This window comes from Manis javanica, chromosome 10 (assembly GCF_040802235.1).
Source record: "Manis javanica isolate MJ-LG chromosome 10, MJ_LKY, whole genome shotgun sequence".
In the NCBI taxonomy this organism is placed as follows: Eukaryota; Metazoa; Chordata; class Mammalia; order Pholidota; family Manidae; genus Manis; species Manis javanica.
Window position 1 is genome coordinate 74,310,915 of NC_133165.1, and position 21,179 is coordinate 74,332,093.

General features: G+C 41.6%; 1 protein-coding gene across 4 annotated transcripts in view; it reads left to right on the forward strand.

Moving 5' to 3' along the window:
* Nucleotides 1-21,179, forward strand: part of PPM1H (protein phosphatase, Mg2+/Mn2+ dependent 1H) — a 244,517-nt gene that overhangs the window by 88,278 nt on the left and 135,060 nt on the right. For all 4 annotated transcript variants that reach the window (XM_037024330.2, XM_037024338.2, XM_037024326.2 and 1 more), the window contains exon 2: nucleotides 8,870-9,035. In XM_037024330.2, the coding sequence (XP_036880225.1) occupies nucleotides 8,870-9,035 (166 nt within the window). The remainder of the gene's footprint in view (nucleotides 1-8,869; nucleotides 9,036-21,179) is intronic.

Sequence of the window (21,179 nt, forward strand, 5' to 3'; positions counted from 1 at the left end):
TTTTTCTACCTTACTAAATGCAACAGTTACCAACTTGATATCGCTTCGGGTGGGCCTTTATTTTGATTTCGCTTGACCCCAACAGAGCAGCACCATGGCGGAATCGCTGCACCGTCTGAAGGAACACAGACTTCCTTATTTAAATACGGAAGTTGGACTTTGGTGATATTAATGGTTTTGCCAAGAGGCCCCAGAGGATAATTGAAAGGAAATACCCCCCAACGGCAGCTCTTTGACTTTTATCTTCACTATGTCAAAAGTTCATATCTAAACAGCCAATATGAAGAAGAAAACATTGGTAGTTATGCGGGGACACACACCACCTAATACATGATGACACTGATTCTTTTGATCTTTAGTGTGTTTTCTTTAGCTATGAGTGATATTGGTGAGGGAAATAGAAGCTAATGATGGCCCCCAAATGCTAGAAACAAAGTATATCCAAAGCTAGTTGTTACTAAGAATACCAAATACACATTAAGTTCATCGAAACCTACATTTCTGTCCTTTGCCTCACTTATATGTTACTATAATAACATGAAATTGTCAGTATTCAACTGCTTTAACCTACAAAAACAATTTCAGATCATTCAATCTAGTAGTTAAGTTCAGGAGGCAGCACACACGTTCTATGAAGGGATAAATTATATAGGCTTTGTGGGCAGATGGTCTCTGTCAAAACTACAAACTCTGCCATTGCACCTTGAAAACCACAATAGACAATATGTAAATGAACATGGCTGTGTTCCAACAAAATTTTATTTATGGACACTGAAATTGGAATTTCATATGATTTTCACATTTCACAAAGTATTTCTTTGATTTTTTTCCCCCACAACTACTTAAAAATGTAAAACTACTCCTAGCTTACAGGCCATATGAAAACAGTACCCAGGTTTGGCCCACGAGCTGTAGTTAGCCAGCCCCGGGTGAAGCTGAAGCTCGCTGACACTGCCTTTGTAGTTGCTGGTACCAAAAATTTCTGTTCACTGACCTGAAACCATTCCATTAACGCGTCTCCAGAACTCTCCGTGCCCTCAAGACTTGTTTCACCTCACCTCCCTTCCGAGGGGCAGTGTAGCCCATCTGCCCACGCAGCCCGTGGAAACCTGGGAGTTGTCCTCTTGGCCCCTCTCCCCTCTACTACTCATGTCCAGCGAGGAATTCTCAGTTCTCTCACCTCCTCTGAACCCCTTTTTCCTTCCACGCAGAGCCATCACTTGATTCATGACCTCTTGTCTCCTGGACTATTACAAGCATCCTGGCTGATCTTCTTGCTTTTGTCATTTATCCTCTGTAACCCATCCTCCATTGGACCACTACTTTATATTTTCCAGAATAATTTTGATCATATCATTTCCTTGTTTAAACTATCTTAAATTCTTCCAGGGGGGTGAAGACTCCTGAGGATAAAGTGCCCATAGAATTTTGTGGTCTAGTATTGATGTAGCCTCTATTTAGGTCACACTCAACCTCTTTGAAAGTTCACATTTCTGTTTTCACAGGCTGTTCCTCTGCCTGGAGAGCTTTTCCTTGTCTTTTTCTCTCTTTATTTCTTACCTCACTCCATAAAGCTGAGCTCAGTGTCACCTCATCTGTGACACGTGCCCCAGCTCTTCTTTTGCAGAGTTGCCTCTCTGTGTTCTCAGATCCCTTATGACACACACTGTGAGGACATCAATCTGAACAAGCTAGTTACTTGTAAGAAGGTCTCCTTGCCATATATGACTGTGGGCTGCTTGAGAGTAGAAAGCATATCCTAGTCTTCTTGGTTCATCCCTGATTGGTTACACAATACATATTTTTAAAGCAATTATTCCAACCAATATATACCATATATCTGCTAATTTTCTTGGTTTACCCATGAAGTCACAGAGATCCGCTTGTAGGGTTGCAGAATCCAGTGGCCCTGGAGCCAGGCTGGCTGCTTCAGTGGACTGAGTGAGGTCTGGGCTGCACTAGCAAGGATATAACCTATATTGTTGTCACACAAGAGTATGACAAGTGTGTAGCCTGATATATTATTTTTGAAGAGAAATGGGAAAATTAAGATTTTTAATTTAATTGTCCCAAGTTTTAAATATTGGCAACTAGCCTGTAAAAAAATATTTTGTAGGCAAAAAATTTTTAAATACCAGTCTGTCTATGGGCTGAATGTGGCCCTTGAGACCCCTTTGGTAACCTTGATTTGCACATCCCTTCATTAACCACAGACCAGAGGTGTAAGATTGTATGATGGAAGATCAGCATGTATGTGCTCTTTCCCCAGCCTGTGTTTATACTGTCCTCCCGGACGCAATGCCTCCTCCATCTGTTGGTGCTCAGTCATCTGCCAAAGGTGAAAGCCGAACACCACAGAGAATTCCATTTCTGCTGTCCTTTCTCCTCTCTGGTAACACCCACCTGACCGACCGACTGACTGACTGGGCTGCGGGGCCGCCTGCTCCTCCTCCACCCAGAGGGGCTGAAACCACCTGGGAGAGGTGATCATTCTCCAAGATTATTCTGGCTGGTTTTGTAGGTGGCTGTTACCAAAAGTTTAGGTTTCTCCTTAGAGGAACGGTTTTCCAGCACATCAAGAGCGAGAGCTTGTTAGCTCCCTGGAGGTAGGAGTTAAGTTGTCCTTAGTTTCCGGCCTATCTTGATGGTCAGTAACCACTTCAAAGAATCACACAAAATGTTGCCTAGGTGGGCACCTAGAAACGAGAATTTTAATAATTGATAGCTGTGTTTGGTCATCCATAAGTGATTCATTTTCCAGCCTGCCCCTTACAGCCTTTTGCTGTCTTCTTCTCAATTACGTATGAATTGAGCAGTTTCTTAGCTCACCTGATGGCCTTTATAAAATACTTTCTCCTTACCCACTGTAATGACTGCCTGCTTAGCAGTATTACCACTTAGTGTAAACTTTTGGCCTCAGCTCTTCAGGCCCTTACTTCCTTTAAAAACAAAGCAGTATAATAATAACAACTGAAAAACCAAACTAAACCAAATTCTTTATTTGGTCTTTTTCTGTGAGTGTGGGACCTAGGCTTCTGAATCCAGGAGGGCAGGTCCAGGTGGGACTCTAGAAACAGCACATTCCTAACCAGGTGAGCACTTCGCTGTGTACAAAATACTGTCACGTGTGGATTGAGTGTTGCAGTAACTTTAAGAAGAGGGCTCAGAGGTGGCTTTGCTCAAGGTCCCTTTTCTGGGAAGTGTCCTGCTGTTCTACTTGACTGCCCTGGGTGCGTGGCTATGTGTCCTGGAGGCAGTGGAAGGATATTGATGGGAATTGTGGGGAGGTAGGGACTCTTGTCAAATTCCCACCAGCAACTGCATGAACTTCCCTGGACCCAAGAGAAGACGCAGCTGGCTTTGCATTTGATATATTGTTATTAAATGATATATATTAGGTACTCGCTATATGCCAGGCACTGTGAAATGGTTCACTGTGAAATGGACATTTAATTCTCACAACTTCTGTGATTGGATGTGGCTATTACCATCCCATTTTAGAGAGAAAATGACTTGGCCAAGAGCACACAGCCAGAGCCAGTGATTAGCAGAGACCAAATTTGGAGTAGGTCTGTCTGACCACTGGCCCAGTTCGTGCCCTCTGCACTCTGCTGAGCACCTCGTGGTGTGGAGGGGGAGGGGTTGGTAATGAATGACCTGATACCTATCGAGGGGTTAGCACAGTACACGACACATGGAATCCTTCCCCAGAGTCAACTGTGACTATTCTTTGTTGATTGACTGTCTTTGTAAAATCCTTTTGAAAATGGTTCCATTTGAGTGTTCTGGGCCAGTGGCCTTTGTAAAAATCCTCACTCCTTGAGAATACTTGAGAGTGCTTATCTGAATTTAGTAATAGGGACCTGTTCTATGTGTCGTATTATCAGATGAGTGTCCTTGTAGTGAAGGTTTTGAGCAGGTAAGAGGGCCGATAACTTGGTAATTGAATAATTGCAGTTAAAACCAGGACTTTGCTGCTGAAATTCAGGTGGAGGTGATTTTTTAAAAATTTGAACTAGAGTATTTCACAAACAGAAAGAAGGAAAACAGGTTTCCCATGTGTATGGCTTTAGCACAGAATGGCTTGCTCTTTTAAAATAGGTTCTGCTATTGTTGTGATCTCACAGGCATGTTCATGCCTGGTATTTAGGGCATAGCTTCAAGAAGTATCTAATACAGACATAGGATTTTTGACTTCCAAGTCCTTAAAGGTCTGTGTTTGCCTGTTTTTAGAAGGGGAAAAAAAGCTAGGTGTTTTAGTTCAGTTGATTCATAAAGGTAGGCAAGTAGGTCAATGCAGTCCTTGAATGAATTAAACTTCCTCATGTGTCTGTCTCCCATGGCAAATATGTCATATGTCGTGGTCTTCTAAGAAAGGAAAGAACTGGGTGTGCAAACATTTGGTATTGAAGAGACAGCAGCTAGCCTTCCCCTCCTAGCAAGTCTCCCACCTGAATTTTAATCCTAACCTCAAAGCTTCTCAGTTCTTTAATTTAGATGGCTAAAATCCCCTGTGCCCAACACACACATCCTATTTTAGCAACTCCCAGAATTTAATCCATGAAGCACTGCTAAGAAGCTGATGGTTGGGGAAGTAATGTGACTGAACGCCTACCACCCACTAGCTGTGACTTATCTTTAAAAGGGGAGAACAGTGGTGGCAAACTCACAGAGTCAACAGGAGATTAAACGAGTTAATTACTACATGTAAAATGCTAACAGCAATCCCTGGACCATAGTTCTCAAAAAATGTAAGATACTACTCCACATCTAGAAAGTAGCAAGGATTTGTCTGATTTCATTCATTCCTTCAACCAACAATTGAACACCTGCTGTGTGCTCCATCCTGGGGAGAGATCCCACATTCTTAACCGCTGTTCTTTATTACCTCCAGTTCAATTGCAAGGAAGATGTTCTCCCTCATTGTAGGGAATTAGAAAATAACGTCTTCAAAGATAGGATGATTCATGGTCCACCAGCATTCTGTTTGTTAGTCTTCAAAATAAGCATCATGGGTAGGTAAAGAATGTTTAGATAAAGAATGCACATGTTATATTCATTCCTGTTGATCTCAAGGTAGCACTGACTTGATGCTGGAGCACAACACAGTAAGTGTAGCTACTGATACAGCCTCTTACAGTGAAAAAAATAATACTGAATCTGTTAATGGTGTGATGCTTCTCGCTTGCAAAACAAAGTTTTTAATCAGTTTAGAGGAATTAAAGGTTTCATTTACATTTAGTAAACTGCAAGCTTTTGCCTTTGAAGAACAAAATTAAAAATTTAACTTGATTAAAGTCAAGCTTTTTAAAGCCAGTATAAATCTAGAAGAATAAGGTCTTTGTACTAAAGTTGTATGGAGTGAGAAATTTGAAAAAATGTAAAGTATGGGATAACAGTTGCTTTTTTTTTAAGTGGCTTAAGTATGACTTTACCATCTGGGTGATAATAAGGTACTGACCAAACAGGCTCACGGGGCCGGAGCTGCTGTCTTCCCACTAGGCTGGCAACTGTGACTTTTGTATTTCATCTGTGTCATTCACAAGCCATATCCAGCATGAAATGGCAAAGGCAGGCGCCCCCCCCATGATTGTCCTTTCCCAGCTCCCCAGCTGTGATGAGTCACTGCAGTACAGTCCTCTGAACCAAGTGCTGATAAGAATAGATACACAAAAGGAAAATAAAACAACAGAAAGCTGAAGCAAAAAAGCTGGGAACTCAGAAGTGTGTTCACAGCTCTGCTGTATTTAGCTGTGTGACCTTGTGCAAGTCACAGTCTTCTGGGGCCCCATGCTTCTCTTGCATAAAATAAAGTCTCTAAGGTCTCTTGCTGAAGGTAGGTCAACTATGGAATTTAATATCCACGGAGAGAGAGGCGGCACAGCCCTTTCTGGGGATGGTGATTTCTGTCATTTGGTAGCTTTGTTACTAGTGGAAAACTGCAGTGGCCAATGAGTCAGCCTGGTGTGGAGCTATTGGAGATCAGCAATGCATTGTTTTTGGTACAAAAAGACCTGACTGCAGCACAAGTGTGGGCCCCAATGGTCAGGGTCATGCCAAGTTCCAGAAATAGCAACTAGGAGCTTGTGCAGAGGACAGAGTGGAGGGGACGGTTGTCGTGGACTGGTTTTGCTGGGGGGCCCCCGCTTCAGCTCTCCCTAGGGAGGATTCTCATGTGGGGGGCCATGGGTCACATCGCCACCCAGCAACAATCTGCCCCAAACGTGCCACTCAGGAACCCACTACCAGCGACTGAGAGAAGCAGTCCTCCTTCTTCCACCTGGTTTGGTTCTCCAAGGGTAGATGCAAAGGCCTGTTCTCTATTAGGAGCTCCATCTCAAACTCCTGCACTCTCATGGGCTCTTCTAGAGACAGGGAGGTAAGACCATCACTCCTCTGGACCCTTTCTCCAGCAGCCAGCCAGGCAGGGAGAGCACTTCCCTTCCTTTCAGGCCTGGACTCAAGCTACGTAATCTGCTTAGTCTGTGCTTACCCCCACAGTCCAGCTTGGCCTGCCACAGACTGATGGGCGTCCCTGTCCCCGTGCGTAACTGGGAGAGGTTGGGTTGGGGGCCGAGGTGCGCCTCATTCTGAATCCCGGCTGTGCCCCTTGCTGGCTGTGGAGCCTGTCCTCATTGACTTAGCTCAGGCAGTCAGTGCAGTGGTGTTAATAATGTCCATGCAGGTGCCTCATCATATCAGCAAGTTACATTTTATTCTTAAACCGCATGAAAATGTCTCCTTAGAGAGAGTAAAGATGGGGGCAGAAAACTAGACCTTAAACTCTCCCTCTTCCCACCCCTGCATCCCAGAGAGGCAGATTTGACCTCACAGAGATCAACAAGGATCCCCAAATCTTACACAGGCCCCAGAACAATGATTTTCAAAGCATTTTCTGTAAACAACAATCTACTTTCAAAAAAAATCATACACAAACCTGTCATATGTAAAATGAGTAAAAGAGTAGGCTCTTGTTTATCAAAATATACTTAGGTTAAAATTTATAAGAAACCCGGTAAGAATGATGGACCAGTTTTGCTTAATACAGAACTTTGAAGTAAGGAAGCTAACAGATGCTAGTATGGTTTTTTCCCTCTAACATATAGATAGGTAATTGCAAGTGTTACTTTTAAAAAAACAGTACTTCTCATCAAGTGATTATTATCAATTAAAAAAGATAGGCCTACTATGTCAAAGCTGCCCAAAATACATAGATTAGTATGTGTTTGTTCACATGAACAGATGGGAATGAACTTTCAAGTTATGGTGTTTTTTTTTCCCCCAAATGCTCATATATCTGAAGAAATAGATTTAAAGCAAATGTTGAAATGTCTGAAACACCTTGCTAGCATCCCAAGGTTTGGCGGAAGGCTGCTCAAAGCACACTTCCCGAGGTCTTACAGTACCCAAATAATTTCCTGTTTGGTTGTGGTGTACATATGTACTGGCTTACGGCTATCTATGCGGGTTTCCTTTTACATTTTTTTTATTTTGGTATCATTAATATACAGTTACATGAGAAACATTGAGCTTGATTCCCCCATTATCAAGTCCCCACCACATACCCCATTACAGTCACTGTCCATCAGTGTAGTAAGATGCTATAGAGTCACTACTTGTTTTCTCTGTGCTATAGTGCCTTCCCTGTGTCTATGCAGTTTTTAATACTGAAAGCCACTTGAAAAAAAGGTGAAATATGAATAAGGTCTGTCCGGTTGACAGTATTGTATGGTATCAATTGCCTATTTTGATACTGTCCTTTAATTATGTATGTGTCCATTGAGAGACTCATGAGACTGTACTATTTCTGCAGTTTGCTCTGAGCCTGTCATTATTTTAGAATTAAAAGTAAAAAAAAAATTCATTTGAAAATGATCGTCTTATACTTAACTGTTTGGAAGGGAGAATAGCCAGATTTAATAGTGTTGTACACACCACATATAGCATGGATTTCCATCTATCTTACATTAAAAAAAAAACTTCCCTCACCACTGAGTTCTATAACCTCCACTCTTACTCTGTCACCTCCTATGACACTGTGTCACCTACTGTGACAGCCAGTGGCAAGTCAAGGGGAGCGCTCTTCCAGGAAATCTATTTTAGCTGCTGCTTAATTACTTAACAATAAAATGGTGCTGAAGCCCAGTAGTTCAGTCTGAAATCATTTGGTACTGAAAAAGGTATGTGAATGATGTAGCATGTTTTTCTGAAACATTTCTATGCTTAAAGCATTTATTAGGTCAAAGCAGTATCAACATACCAAGATACCATACAGCCACGCATCTACATCAGAGTGCTTATAGCTCAGTGTGATGAGTTTTGTTCTACAAAAGAGAAAGGATTAAAGATAATTTAAAAAGAATAAACCTTTGATCTATTAGCTTCTTTGTGTGTAAAAGTGGGCATGGCAGTAGTGAAATATGGTTCTCTGTTCCCGTGGATTTTATAATGTCCAGTAAATTACTGCCTTGTTCTCTGATAAGATTGATGGTGGTTTTGCTCTTTATCACTTGGAGAAGTGCAACAGAATTTCCCTAGCCAGCTGATCTGTCTTTGTTGTAATTACCCATGTGTTTGTCTCATGTGTTTTGACTAGAATGGATTGGTGGAGTTGATACTGTCAAGTCACCTGCAAAGGTGAACTGATCTCAGAACAAAGCTCTAGCAAATATTTTAATGTGTACTAATATAACTCCATTTTTTAAAAATTCAGCGTATTTGGGAACGTAAAACACCAAGACCATAAGGTTCTGTGCGTGAAGTGGGGCTTTAGTTTTATGCTGGTTATGGAGACTGCCTGGGTTGACCCTTGAGACTGAGCTCTCAGCTTTCCAGAAATCACCCTTTCTGACCAGCTTTTCTTCTCCAGGGTCATCAATGCTGGGAAGAGCACGCACAACGAAGACCAAGCCAGCTGTGAGGTGCTCACTGTGAAGAGGAAAGCAGGGGCCATTACCTCAACTCCAAACAGGAATTCCTCTAAGAGAAGGTCCTCCCTTCCCAACGGGGAGGGGCTGCAGCTGAAGGAGAACTCGGTAAGACCCTCCTTCATCCCCACATCTCAGGGGAGAGGAGCACATCTGCTCTGGCTTCCCTGTGAGATGTTTGGGCTGAATCCAGGTCTGCAATGGAAGAGAACAGCAGCGCCCCTAAAGTGAGTGGAGTTGGGGGGTCTGTGCAGGGTACCACATAGTCAACGCTGAAGGTGGCACATGTGTGAAGAGCTGGTGTTCTGGTTCTTAATCCTTTAAAGTAAGTAAAACATTACATCCTGTATAGGTTTTGTTGCAAGAATTAGTATATATCATGTTTTGGATTTAAAGAAGCCACTTCAAATTTTCTGTGAGAGAGATAGTTTCTGGGAAGCCTTTCATGAGAGGTGGAAATGTCTCTAGCCATTGGGTTATAGTCCTTCTCTGACTTTGTCCCTTTCTTCCCCTTGCCTGTCTGTTAGAGTTGTCCAGTTGGAACATGTGCCTGACACCTCTCCAAATTAATTGTTTGTTTGAATTGGCCTAAAGCCCTTGCATGCCATGGGGCGGCCTTGCAGACTGAATGCTCCATTGACAACCCAGAAAGTGTTTTCTCCTTTCCCAGTTTCTGGAGCATAAAGCAGACATCCTCAAAAAGTTCTGAAGAAACAAACACTCAGAAAAGTATAAAGAATAAAAAACATTCTATCAGCAGATATTTAGTCCTACAGAAGAGAGACACTGCATGCGATGACCCAAATGTGACTATTTATTCTAATAATCTTGAGGATAGATTTGTTTGAAAGTTTTTATAGGATTGAAAGGATCTGGACATCTCTTCTTAGTCTAGCAATAGTATGTCATTGCACTTATGCTTAAGGAATAAGAGTACTGACTTCTTAGTATTAGCTTTACCTAGAGTTAGAAAACATAGTGACCTCTCTGCAGACTCATCAGTTGAACTTATTTTCAAGGCTGGAGGAAACATTGATTAAGCTTCTCTCCAAGAGCCAGAGTCAGGGACCCAGGTGGGCAGTAAGGAATAATAGAGGTTAAGTGCACAGGCTGTGGAGTGAGGTGTTTCAGAGCAGCTGTCACTTATTAAATTATTTCATCTCTTTATAATACTTAATACTATTTTATACACACACATTTTATAGTAGCTATTCACAGTGATTTCTTCTTTGAGCCTGAGTTTTCTCTTCTATGAAAAGGAATAATTGTAGTAGTGACTACCAGGTGTGGTAGGAAGAGGCTAGTTGGGAGTCTGAGGTTCATTAGTCCGTGTAAAATGTTGAACCCGTGTCTTAATACATCCTTAATAAATGTTAGTGATTAGTACCCTGAAGGCAGTCCCATTTCTGTCATCCTCTGTAGCTAATGCTCACTGAATTTTGTATGTTCTTTTGTAAATTGGAGATTACACAGTTTTTTTCATACCTATTTGACAATTATTTTGAAGAGTGAGTTGTTACGGAGAAGAGCTCGGAAAATGTGAGCCATTAGTAATAATTGGGTATGGGTGCCAGTGACTTAATGTTGCTCTTTCAGTTAATAGTCCTCCCCTGCCAATGGGATATGGAGTGACTTCGGTAAAATTAGGTCACTGTGGACCAAAACCAGTTGGTGATGGCACTTCCTTGTTGCTAAGTTCCTCCTAGAAATGGAGGCAGGAGTAACTTTTTAACTTGCTTTCCTTGGGAACAATGAAACCAGGGCAGGAGCCATGAGCTGCCTCTGGTGGTTCTGAATCTGGGGTCCGAGCTGCAGGCAGCGGCAGGGAAGTAGATGCATCCCAGCCTCCATTCCTGCATCAGCTGCTGCTGCTCCCGCTGTGCCTCACGTGTTAGGCATCTTTAATCAGAGTTGAGGCAACAGCTGTGCCACCCTTCACTGTAATTGTGGGAATAAACATAAAATGAACAAAAAGCTTACCATTTTAGCCATTTTTAGGTGTACAGTTCAGTGGCATTAAATACATTCATATTGTTGTGCAGCCATCACTGACATCCATCTCTGGAGCTTTTTCATTTTCCAAACTGAAACTCTTGCCACCCATTGAATGCTGACTCCCATTCCTCCCACCCTGCAGCCCCTGGCAGCCACTACTCTACTTTCTGTGGCTGTGATTTTTGACTGCTCAAGGGTTCCCATCCAAGTGGCATTGTGTGGTATTTGCCTTTTTGTGTCTGGCTCATTTCACTTATTGTAGTGAGTCACTGAGCACTTGCTATAAACTAGAGGCTGAGGGAATAAAACAGACAAACCCCTTACCTTCAGGGAACTCACATTCACTGAAGGAGATACACAGTTAAAATATATAAGTTGGAGGGAAGAAAACATGGCAGTGTGAGAAGTGAGGCAGAAACCTCCTCCCAAAACCACATATAACATGAATATACAGCAAGTAAAACAAATACTCAAAGAACGACTAGAAAGAAGACTGCAACAGACAGCCTACATCTGGGGAAGAGAGAAAAACCTCCGAGAAAAGGGTGAAGTAGCAAAGCCGCAATCCGGTGGGATCCAAGCCCTTCCCCACCCCAGCTGACTGGGCAGGAGGAAGAGAAACAGAGCAGAGAGGGAGTAGAAGCCCAGGGCTGCTAAACACCCACCCCTGGAGATCTGCTCAGGGAGCACAAACCCACATTATGTGAAGCTCTGAAGATTAGTGGGGTTGGAAAGCACAGACAGGCAGAATACTCTGAGAGACTGAGATTCCAGCCACTTGTGGAGAACAGGTATGCACAACCAGCCACTCTGGGACAAAAGAAAGACAGGCATTTTGAAAGACTTCCCAATAGCGAGAGATGTGCTAAAGGAGCAACAACTACACAGAGCTTGCTGCTAAGGAGAAAGGACAAGTGGACAACATCTCAGCACACTCAACCCAGCAGCTGGGAACTTTCAGGAGCTTCAGGGACTCCATCCCTCTGGCTAGCAATGCAGCGCTGAGGCCCCCCACTGCTATACGCAGCCTGCTGCTCCTTCCTATTGGCCAGCACCGGTTCACAGACCTGCTGCCCCCACCATCACACCAGGCCAGCGAGAGGGAGGCCCCACTTATGGCAGCAACCCCAGCCATCGCTCCAGCTGTTGGGCAGCTCCAGAGAGTAGAGCTTCTGGCCACTAGAGGGCACCACCTACAAAAAGTTATTATTCCATAGTAATCATTAGAAATAAGAAACGGCAAAAGAATCTAATACAAACCAAAATCCCTCAAACACCAAAGAGGGCTAAGTGAAACTGAAGTCACCAATCTTCCTGATAAAGAATTAAAAATAAAGATCATAAATATGCTCACAGAGCTACAGAAAAATATTCAAGATCTCAAGGAGGACTTCAAGAAAGAGATAGAAACTTTGAAAAATACAGTATCTGAAATGAAACATACAATGGAGTAATTTAAAAGCAGAATAGATAAGGTAGAGGAGATGGTAAGTGAAATAGAAATTAGAGAACAGGAATACAAAGAAGCAGGGGCAGAGAGGAAAAAGGATTTCTAGGAATGAAAGACTAATAAGAGAACTATGCGACAAACCAGATGGAACAATATTCACATTATAGGGATACAAGAATAAGAAGAGAGAGAAAAAAGGATAGACAGTGTCTTTGAGGAGATAATTACTGAAAACGTCCCCAATCTGGAGAAGGAAATAGTCTGTCAGGCCATGGACGTGCACAGATCTCCCAACACAAGGGACCAAGGAAGACATATAATAATTAAAATGACAAAGATCAAGGACAAGGACAGAGTATTAAAAGCAGCCAGAGAGAGACAAAAGATCACATACAAAGGAAAATCCATCAGGCTATCATCAGACTTCTCAACAGAAACCTTACAGGCCAGAAGGGAGTGGCATGATATAGTTAATGCAATGAAATAGAAGTGCTTCAAACCAAGAATACTCTACACAGCAAGATTATCATTTAAATTTGAAGCAGGTGTTAAGCAATTTCCAGATAAGCAGAAGTTAAGGGAATTTACCTCCCACAAACCATCTCTAAAGTGTATTTTAAAGGGACTGCTCTAGATGGAAGTGTTCCTAAAGCTAAATAACTGTCACCAGAGAAAATAAAACCATAGTAAAGGAAGTAGACCAATTAATTACTAACCAAATGCAAAATTAAATCAGCTACCCACAAAGTCAGTCCTTGGATACACAAAGAGTACAGAATATGACATCTAATATATAAAGAGTGGATAAGGAAGAAAAAGAAGTGAGGAAAAAAGAAAGAACTTTTAAATTGTGTTTGAAATAGCATACTAAGAGAGTTAAGTTAGACTGTCAGGTACTAAAGAAGCTTCCCATGAACCTTTGGTAACCATGAATCTAAAGCCTGGAATGGCAATAAGTACATATCTATCGATAATCACCCTAAATGTAAATGGACTGAATGCACCAATCAAAAGACATAGAGTCACAAAATGGATAAAAAAGCAACACCCATCTATATGCTGCCTGCAGGAGACACACTTCAAACCCAAAGACATACACAAGACTGAAAGTGAAGGGATGGAAAAAGATATTTTATTCAAATAATAGGAAGATAAAAGCAGGAGTTGCAGTACTTATATAAAATAAAATAGACTTCAAAAAAAAAGAAAGTAACAAGACAAAAAAGGACATTACATAATGATTAAAGGGTCAGTCCAACAAGAAGATATAACCATTAAAATATCTGTGCACCCAACACAGGAGGACCTACATATGTGAAACAAATACTAACAGAATTAAAGGGGGAAACAGAAAGCAATGCATTCATTTTAGAATTCAACACACCACTCACTCCAAAGGACAGATCAACAGACAGAAAAGTAAGGAGACAGAGGCACTGAACAACACATTAGAACAGAAGGACCTAACAGATACCTACAGAACACTCCACCCAAAAGCAGCAGGATACACATTCTTCTCAAGTGTACATGGAACATTTTCCAGAATAGATCACATACTAGGCCACAGAAAGAACCTCAGTAAATTCAGAAGGATTGAAATTGTACCAACCAGCTTCTCAGTCCATAAAGGTATGAAACTAGAAATAAATTGTACAATGAAAATGAAAAACCCCACAAACACATGGAGGCTTAACAACATGCTCCTAAACAAATAACCAATGGATCAGTGACCAAATAAAACAGAGATCAAACAATATATGAAAACAATAACTCAACACTGCAAAAATCTGTGGGATGCAGCAAAGGCCATTCTAAGAGGGAAGTATATTGCAATACAGGTTCACCTCAAGAAAGAACAACAATCCCAAATAAACACTCTAAACACACAATTAATGAAACTATAAAAAGAAGAACAAATGAGGCCCAAAGTCAGTACAAGGAGGGACATACTAAAGATCAGAGCAGAAATTTTTTAAAAATAGAGAAGAATGAAAAAACAGAAAGAATCAATTAAATCAGGAGCTGGTTCTTTGAGAAAATAAAGAAAATAGATAACCATCTCAACAGACTTATCAAGAAAAAAAGAGTCTACACACATAAACAGAATCAGAAAGGAGAAAGGAAAAATCACTATGGACACCATAGAAATACAAAGAATTATTAGAGAAAACTATGAAAAAGTATATGCTGACAAACTGGATAACCCAGAAGAAATGGACAACTTTCTAGAAAAATACAACCTTCCAAGACTGACCCAAGAAGAAACAGAAAATCTGAACAGACCAATTACCAGCAATGAAATTGAATCAGTAATCAAAAAACTACCCAAGAACAAAACCCCTAGACCAGATGGCTTCACAGCTGAATTTATCAGACGTTTAGAGTGAACCTTATACCCATCCTCCTTAGAGTTTTCCAAAAAGTAGAAGAAGAGGGAATACTTCCAAACTCATTCTATGAGGCCAGTATCACTGTAATACCAAAACCAGGCAAAGACACAACAAAAAAAAAGGAAATTACAGACCAATATGCCAGATGAACATATATGCAAATATATTCAACAACATGTTAGAAAACCAAATTCAAAAGATCATCCATCATAATCAAGTAGGATTTATTCCAGGGATGCAAGGATGGTATAATATTAAAAAATCCATCAACATCATACACCACATCAACAAAAAGGACAAAAACCACATCAATCTCCATAGATGCTAAAAAAGCATTTGACAAAATTCAACATCCATTCATGATAAAAACTCTCAACAAAATGGGTATAGAGGGCACATACCTCAACATAATAAAGGCCATATATGACAAACCCACAGCCAACATCATACTTAACAGCGAAAACCTGAAAGCTTTTCCTCTAAGATCAGGAACAAGGCAAGGAAACCTACTCTCACCACTTTTATTCAACATAGTACTGGAGGTCCTAGCCATGGCAGTCAGACAACACAAAGAAATAAAAGGCATCCAGATTGGTAATGAAGAAGTTAAACTGTCACTATTTGCAGATGACACAAATTGTACATAAAAAACCCTAAAGATTTCACTCCAAAACTAGCAGAACTAATAACTGAATTCAGCAAAGTTGCAGGACACAAAATTAATACACAGAAATCTGTTGCATTCCTATATACTAATGATGAATTAGCAGAAAGAGAAATCAAGAAAACAATTCCATTTACAATTGCATCGAAAAGAATAAAATACCTAGGAATAAACCTAACCAAGGAAGTAAAATACCTATGCCTTGAAAACTATAAGAAACTCAAGAGAGAAATTAAAGAAGACACCAATAAATGGAAATACATCCCATGCTCATAGGTAGGAGGAATTAATATTGTGAAAATGGCCATCCTGCCTAAAGCAAACTACAGATTCAATGCAATCCCTATCAAAATACCAAAAGCATTCTTCAACAAACTAGCACAAATAGTTCTAAATTCATATGGAACCACAAAGACCCTGAATAGCCAAAGCAATCTTGAGAAGGAAGAATAAAGCTGGGGGAATTACACTTCCCAACTTCAAGCTCTTCTATGAAGCCACAGTAATCAAGACAATTTGGTACTGGCACAAGAACAGACCCATATAGACCAATGGAACAGAATAGAAAGCCCAGATATAAACCCAAGCATATATGGTAAATTAATATATGATAAATGAGCCATGGATATACAATGGGGAAATGACAGCCTCTTCAACAACTGGTGTTAGCAAAACTGGACAGCCACAAATAAGAGAATGAAACAATTATTGTCTAACTCCATACACAAAAGTAAAGTCAAAATGGATCAAAGACTTGAATGTAAGTCATGAAACCATAAAACTCTTAGAAGAAAACATAGGACAAAAATCTCTTGAATGTAGATATGAGCAACTTTTTCCTGAACACATCTCAGGCAAGGGAAACAAAAGCAAAAATGAACAAATGGGATGGACTATATCAAACTAAAAAGCTTCTGTACAGCAAAGGACACGATCAGCAGAACAAAAAGGCATCCTACAGTATTGGAGAATGTATTCATAACCGACATATCCAACAAGGGGTTAATATTCCAAAGTATATAAAGAACTCACAAGGCTCAACACCCCAAAAGCAAATAAGTTGATGAAAAAATGGGTGTAGGATCTGAACAGACACTTCTCCAAAGAAGAAGTTCAGATGGCCAACAGGGACATGAAAAGATGCTCTACATTGCTAGTTATGAGGGAAATGCAAATTAAAAACACAATGAGATATCACCTCCCACCAGTTAGGATGACCAATATCCAAAAAACAAGCAAGAACAAATGCTGGGGAGGATGCGGATAAAGGGGAACCCTCCTATGCTGTTGATGGGAATGTAAATTATTTCAACCATTGTGGAAAGCAATATTTGGAGGTTCCTCAAAGAACCAAAAGTAGAAATACCATTTGACCCAAGAATTCCACTCCTAGGAATTTACCCAAAGAAAATAAGATCCCAGATTCAAAAAGACCCTATGCACCCCTATGTTTATTGGAGCACAATTCACAATAGCCAAGATATGGAAGTAACCTAAGTGTCCATCAGTAGATGAATGGATAAAGAAGATGTGGTACATATACACAATGGGATACCATTCAGCCATACGGAAAAAACAAGTCCTACTATTTGCAACAACATGGATCGAGGTAGAGGGTATTATGCTCGCGAAATAAGCCAGGCAGAGAAAGACAAAAACCAAATGATTTCACTCATTTGTGAAGAATAACAACCAAGAAAAACTGAAGGAACAAAACAGCAGCAGACTCACAGACTCCAAGAAGGGACTAGCGGTTACTAAAGGGGAGGGGTGGGGGTTGAGGAGGGAAGGAGAAGGGGGGTCATGGGGAAGGTAGTATAGCACCGAGAAGAGAAGTAGTGACTCTATAGCATCTTAATATGCTAATGGACTATGACTGTGTTGGGGGGACTTGATAATATGGGTGAAGGTAGTAACCACAATGTTGCTTATGTGAAACCTTCCTAAGATTATATATTAATGTGTTAATAAAAAAATAAAAAATGAAGTAGCTTGGCAGGTAATACATGGGATGGAGGAATACACAATATGGCAGCAGGATGTAGGAAGTATGAAGGACAAGTGTGGTTAAAGGAGGCACCACAACGGTGGTGGCATGTGGCAAAGACCTGCAGGTGCAGCTGTTTGGAAGAAGAGTATGTAGGCAACTGCAGGGATCCTGAGGCAAGAACAGAACAGGTGTTCCCAAGAATCAGCAAGGAGGCCCAGTGGCTGGGCAGAGGTGGGGGAGCCTGCATGGCAGGAGATGCTGTCAGCAAGGTAATGACAGGGAGTGAGGCAGCCTGGCAGGACCTTGAAGACCGTTAGCAGGACTTTTTCTTGTCCCCTGAGTGAAAATTTGCTAGCAGAGAACACTGGATATACTGCTTAAGAGGCCAGTGATTTTTTATCATTTGGAAGACATCTCTTAACAAAGATATGGTGCATTTAGGAAAGGGTGGTGAGCACTGTGTCTGCACGCAGGGCCTTGGGGATAAGAAGTTGAGCTCAACATGGTTCCCAACCTCCTAGAGCTGAGTCAGGGAGGAGGAAGGTCCATCCATGAGCAGCAGCGCTGCAGGGAGGCGAGTTTTAAGAGAAAGGTGGAAAGTCCAGAGTGTGTGGCAGCTTGACTGTGATAGGCCTTGTATCTGGGGGACAGGGGAGGATGGGGTGGCCAGATTCCTGGGGAAAGTGACATTTGGGCTGGTGTCTTGAAAAGTTGACTAGGATGCACCAGGCAAGCAGTAGAAAGGGGCGACTCTAACAGAGGGAATGTATGCGTGCAGGGGCAGGTGGGCACGAGAACCCCTGAGGCTTATCTTCCCGTGCTCCCCTCGTGCCATTGCCTGGAGGCTGTTGATACCAGAACTGCAAGCGGGTTTCATACACAAGAGCCATTTCATGTCCTAGTAAGCTGGGATGTTAACCAAATGACTTCACACAGGGGTGTAATGGAATCAGGACAGTGATGGCAGTGCAGGCTGGCTTGGGGAGCAGTCCTAGAGGCTGGGACACCTTGGAGTCCGCTTATGCAGAAATCTATGAGAAACGATGAACACTAGAAAGATGCCAGTGATTAGAGAAGGGACAGGCCCGGGAGAGATGATGTAAGAGCTAGAGGTGACCAGATGACTGTATGGAGCAATAAGAGTTGAAGACGCCAGGCTACAGCCATGTGGCCCTTGAAAGTGGACCACTAGAGCAGGCACAGGTTTAAAAGTGAGGTGATGGGCAGAAATGGTGACTTGAGCTCTCAGTGTTCTAACTTTACAGGTGGAAGTGTTTTGTGGGAAGTTACTGAAAAAAAGGTTTGCTGCTCAAAGCAAGTCTAGGGAGGCTTAGATTTCAGGAGTTGCAAGCCCAGAAAGTTCCAGGAAAGGGGACCTGCAAGGAGGGTAAGTACCTATATTATAGGCCACAGAGAAGTCAAGAAAAGGATGAAAAATTGGACAAATAGTATATTATAAGCAAGAAATGGGACAACAGGGGAAATAATGGCATCATTATTTCATTTGCAAACAGGGAGCTGACAGGCATGAGGGATGGCAAAAGGAAGATGCATGGGCTCCCTCCAGAATACATACCTGATTTATTTCTCCTTCTTTTCTTAACCTCTTCATCGCCACTCAACTTATTAAAGGCAAAATAAATATTTCCATAAGACCTGAATCATGTATAATACCACCTTCATCTTACTTGGAGATTGAAGAAAACCTAAAATTTCCTGTAATATAAATTCAATTCACATTAAAAAGAATTATCCTAGAAATTTTGTATATGTTAGAAACAGCAGTCATGTGCAGAGGAATTCAGTGGAAGTGGAACTTTATATTTGATGACATATATTGAAAGGCAGTAGGGTAACTGGGTAGCAATGAGATGACTTTTTCTTACTACATATAATTACTAATTGGTATAAAAACTTCAAGAGAACTTTACCCTCCCTCATGCCAGGGCCTAGAGAAGTGTTTTATCCTGGTAGTACAAGTAATCTTTTAGTCAGAGAAGTCAAAGTAGTCTTGTTTTAAAACAAATTTTTAAAAACAAATTCTGGTGGATAAAATAATGAGCACTGTATTCCACCTCAGCTGGCCTCCCCGAGGCATTTCCTGAAGGAGTGTTGTCTCTTGTAGTATTTGGCTGAGTTCTTGACAGCAGCCGTACTTATAAGAAAGAAAACAAACTAATTTTAGGTTCTCTCTACATATAAAGGAACACATCGGGGAGCTGCAGAAGCAATGTTCGAAGAAGTCATAAAACTTAAAAGGAATACAAATAAAAGTTACACAGCATTGTTACTGTAGTGTTGTAGCCTGAAGAAACTCAAAAGAATAGTGGAGTTACTGCATTGTCCTTTATAAAATACTCAAGCATGGATCCAGTTTTGTTTTAATTTAGTGTTTGGTGATATAATTAGTGAAACACAACATTTCTCTTTTGAGAAGTGATGTTTGAAAAAAGAAAATGTTCCCCTTTTGAGGAATAGGGAGGAGAATTTTGAGCTCTCTGATGAGTGGGTATGTAGTAGAGAAGGACATTTTCTGACACGTGGTGGGCAGAAGTTTTCCTGTGTCTGGGTCACACTGCATCTTATGTGTCAAGAGCCCTAAGCCATAGTAGAGGCAGGCAGGAAGTAGTAGACCCCCTGGGGCAACGCGCAAGCCTTTTGAAATCCCTGTGCCTCTCATTGTTCAGAGACATCAGGCGGGTGGCTAGTAAAGGAGATGTACGGACCTAGCCTTCCCAAAAGACACTTTCCTAAGATTGGCCCTAAGGAAGGATGTCATCAGCTTACTGAGGGCAACGCTTTATCCCCAACCACCTCCTGCTTGCCTCCCACTTTTTAATTAATCAACCAGGTCAAGATTTATGGGGACTAATCATCATTCCAGGGCTTTTGCCTTTGTTTTGAGATAGTTTGAGGAAGCTTTATTGATCATACTATTTGCCGCGAAAAGTGAAAACATGGCTTTTCCCAGAGCTTTGCTTTGTAGTTCTCAACTACTAGCCATCATTCTAGGACTGTGATAAAAAGCAAAGCTCCCAGATGGCCTCTCTGAGGAGGGAGAAGGAGTTCACTCTTAGGGGCATCTTACAACCTCAGGGCTAAGATAAGAGGCTCCTGTCCTTATGGTCTGTCCTTACCGTAAGGTGTGTGGCTGGGAGACGGGGCGCTGTGGGGATGACTAGGACATTTTGTTCCCCTCATTGGACTTCCTGTTTGGAACAGATTGTTTTGTCCTATGACTACACTGGTGGACACTGCATTCCAAGTCTCTTTCCTTAGCAGCACCCTTACATTGTTCAATATAGTCAAAACACATCAAAGTCCGTGGCTTCAGTGTCTGCTGCTTCGGTGTCTAATTACAGTAACAGGAGGCTGTGTCCGTGCTGTGGCCAAGCTGAGCAGCAGGGGAGAGGAAAACTGATTATCTATCTCAGCAGAGGATGGGGCCGCACTGTGGGGAACGCAAGGTAAATAGGATCAGATTGGGGTGGGAGAGGCCACAGGGAAGTGAGAAGAGGCTCTGTCAGCTGTCGTCTCTTTCTGCAAGCAGGACTTGTGCATCCCCAGAGCACAGAGGGAAGGTTGCACCATGGTAGCCCTTATGGAATACTTGTCCCCGTTTGGCAGTCGGCTTCCTGCAATGATGTTAGCTATACAAACAATAGGAGGGGCCTTTTATTTCTCTCTGTGTGCTTGTTACTCTAAATTTTCCCTCTTAATTGAGGTTTTTTGTCTGTACATGTCAAGAAAGCAAACTTTCTAT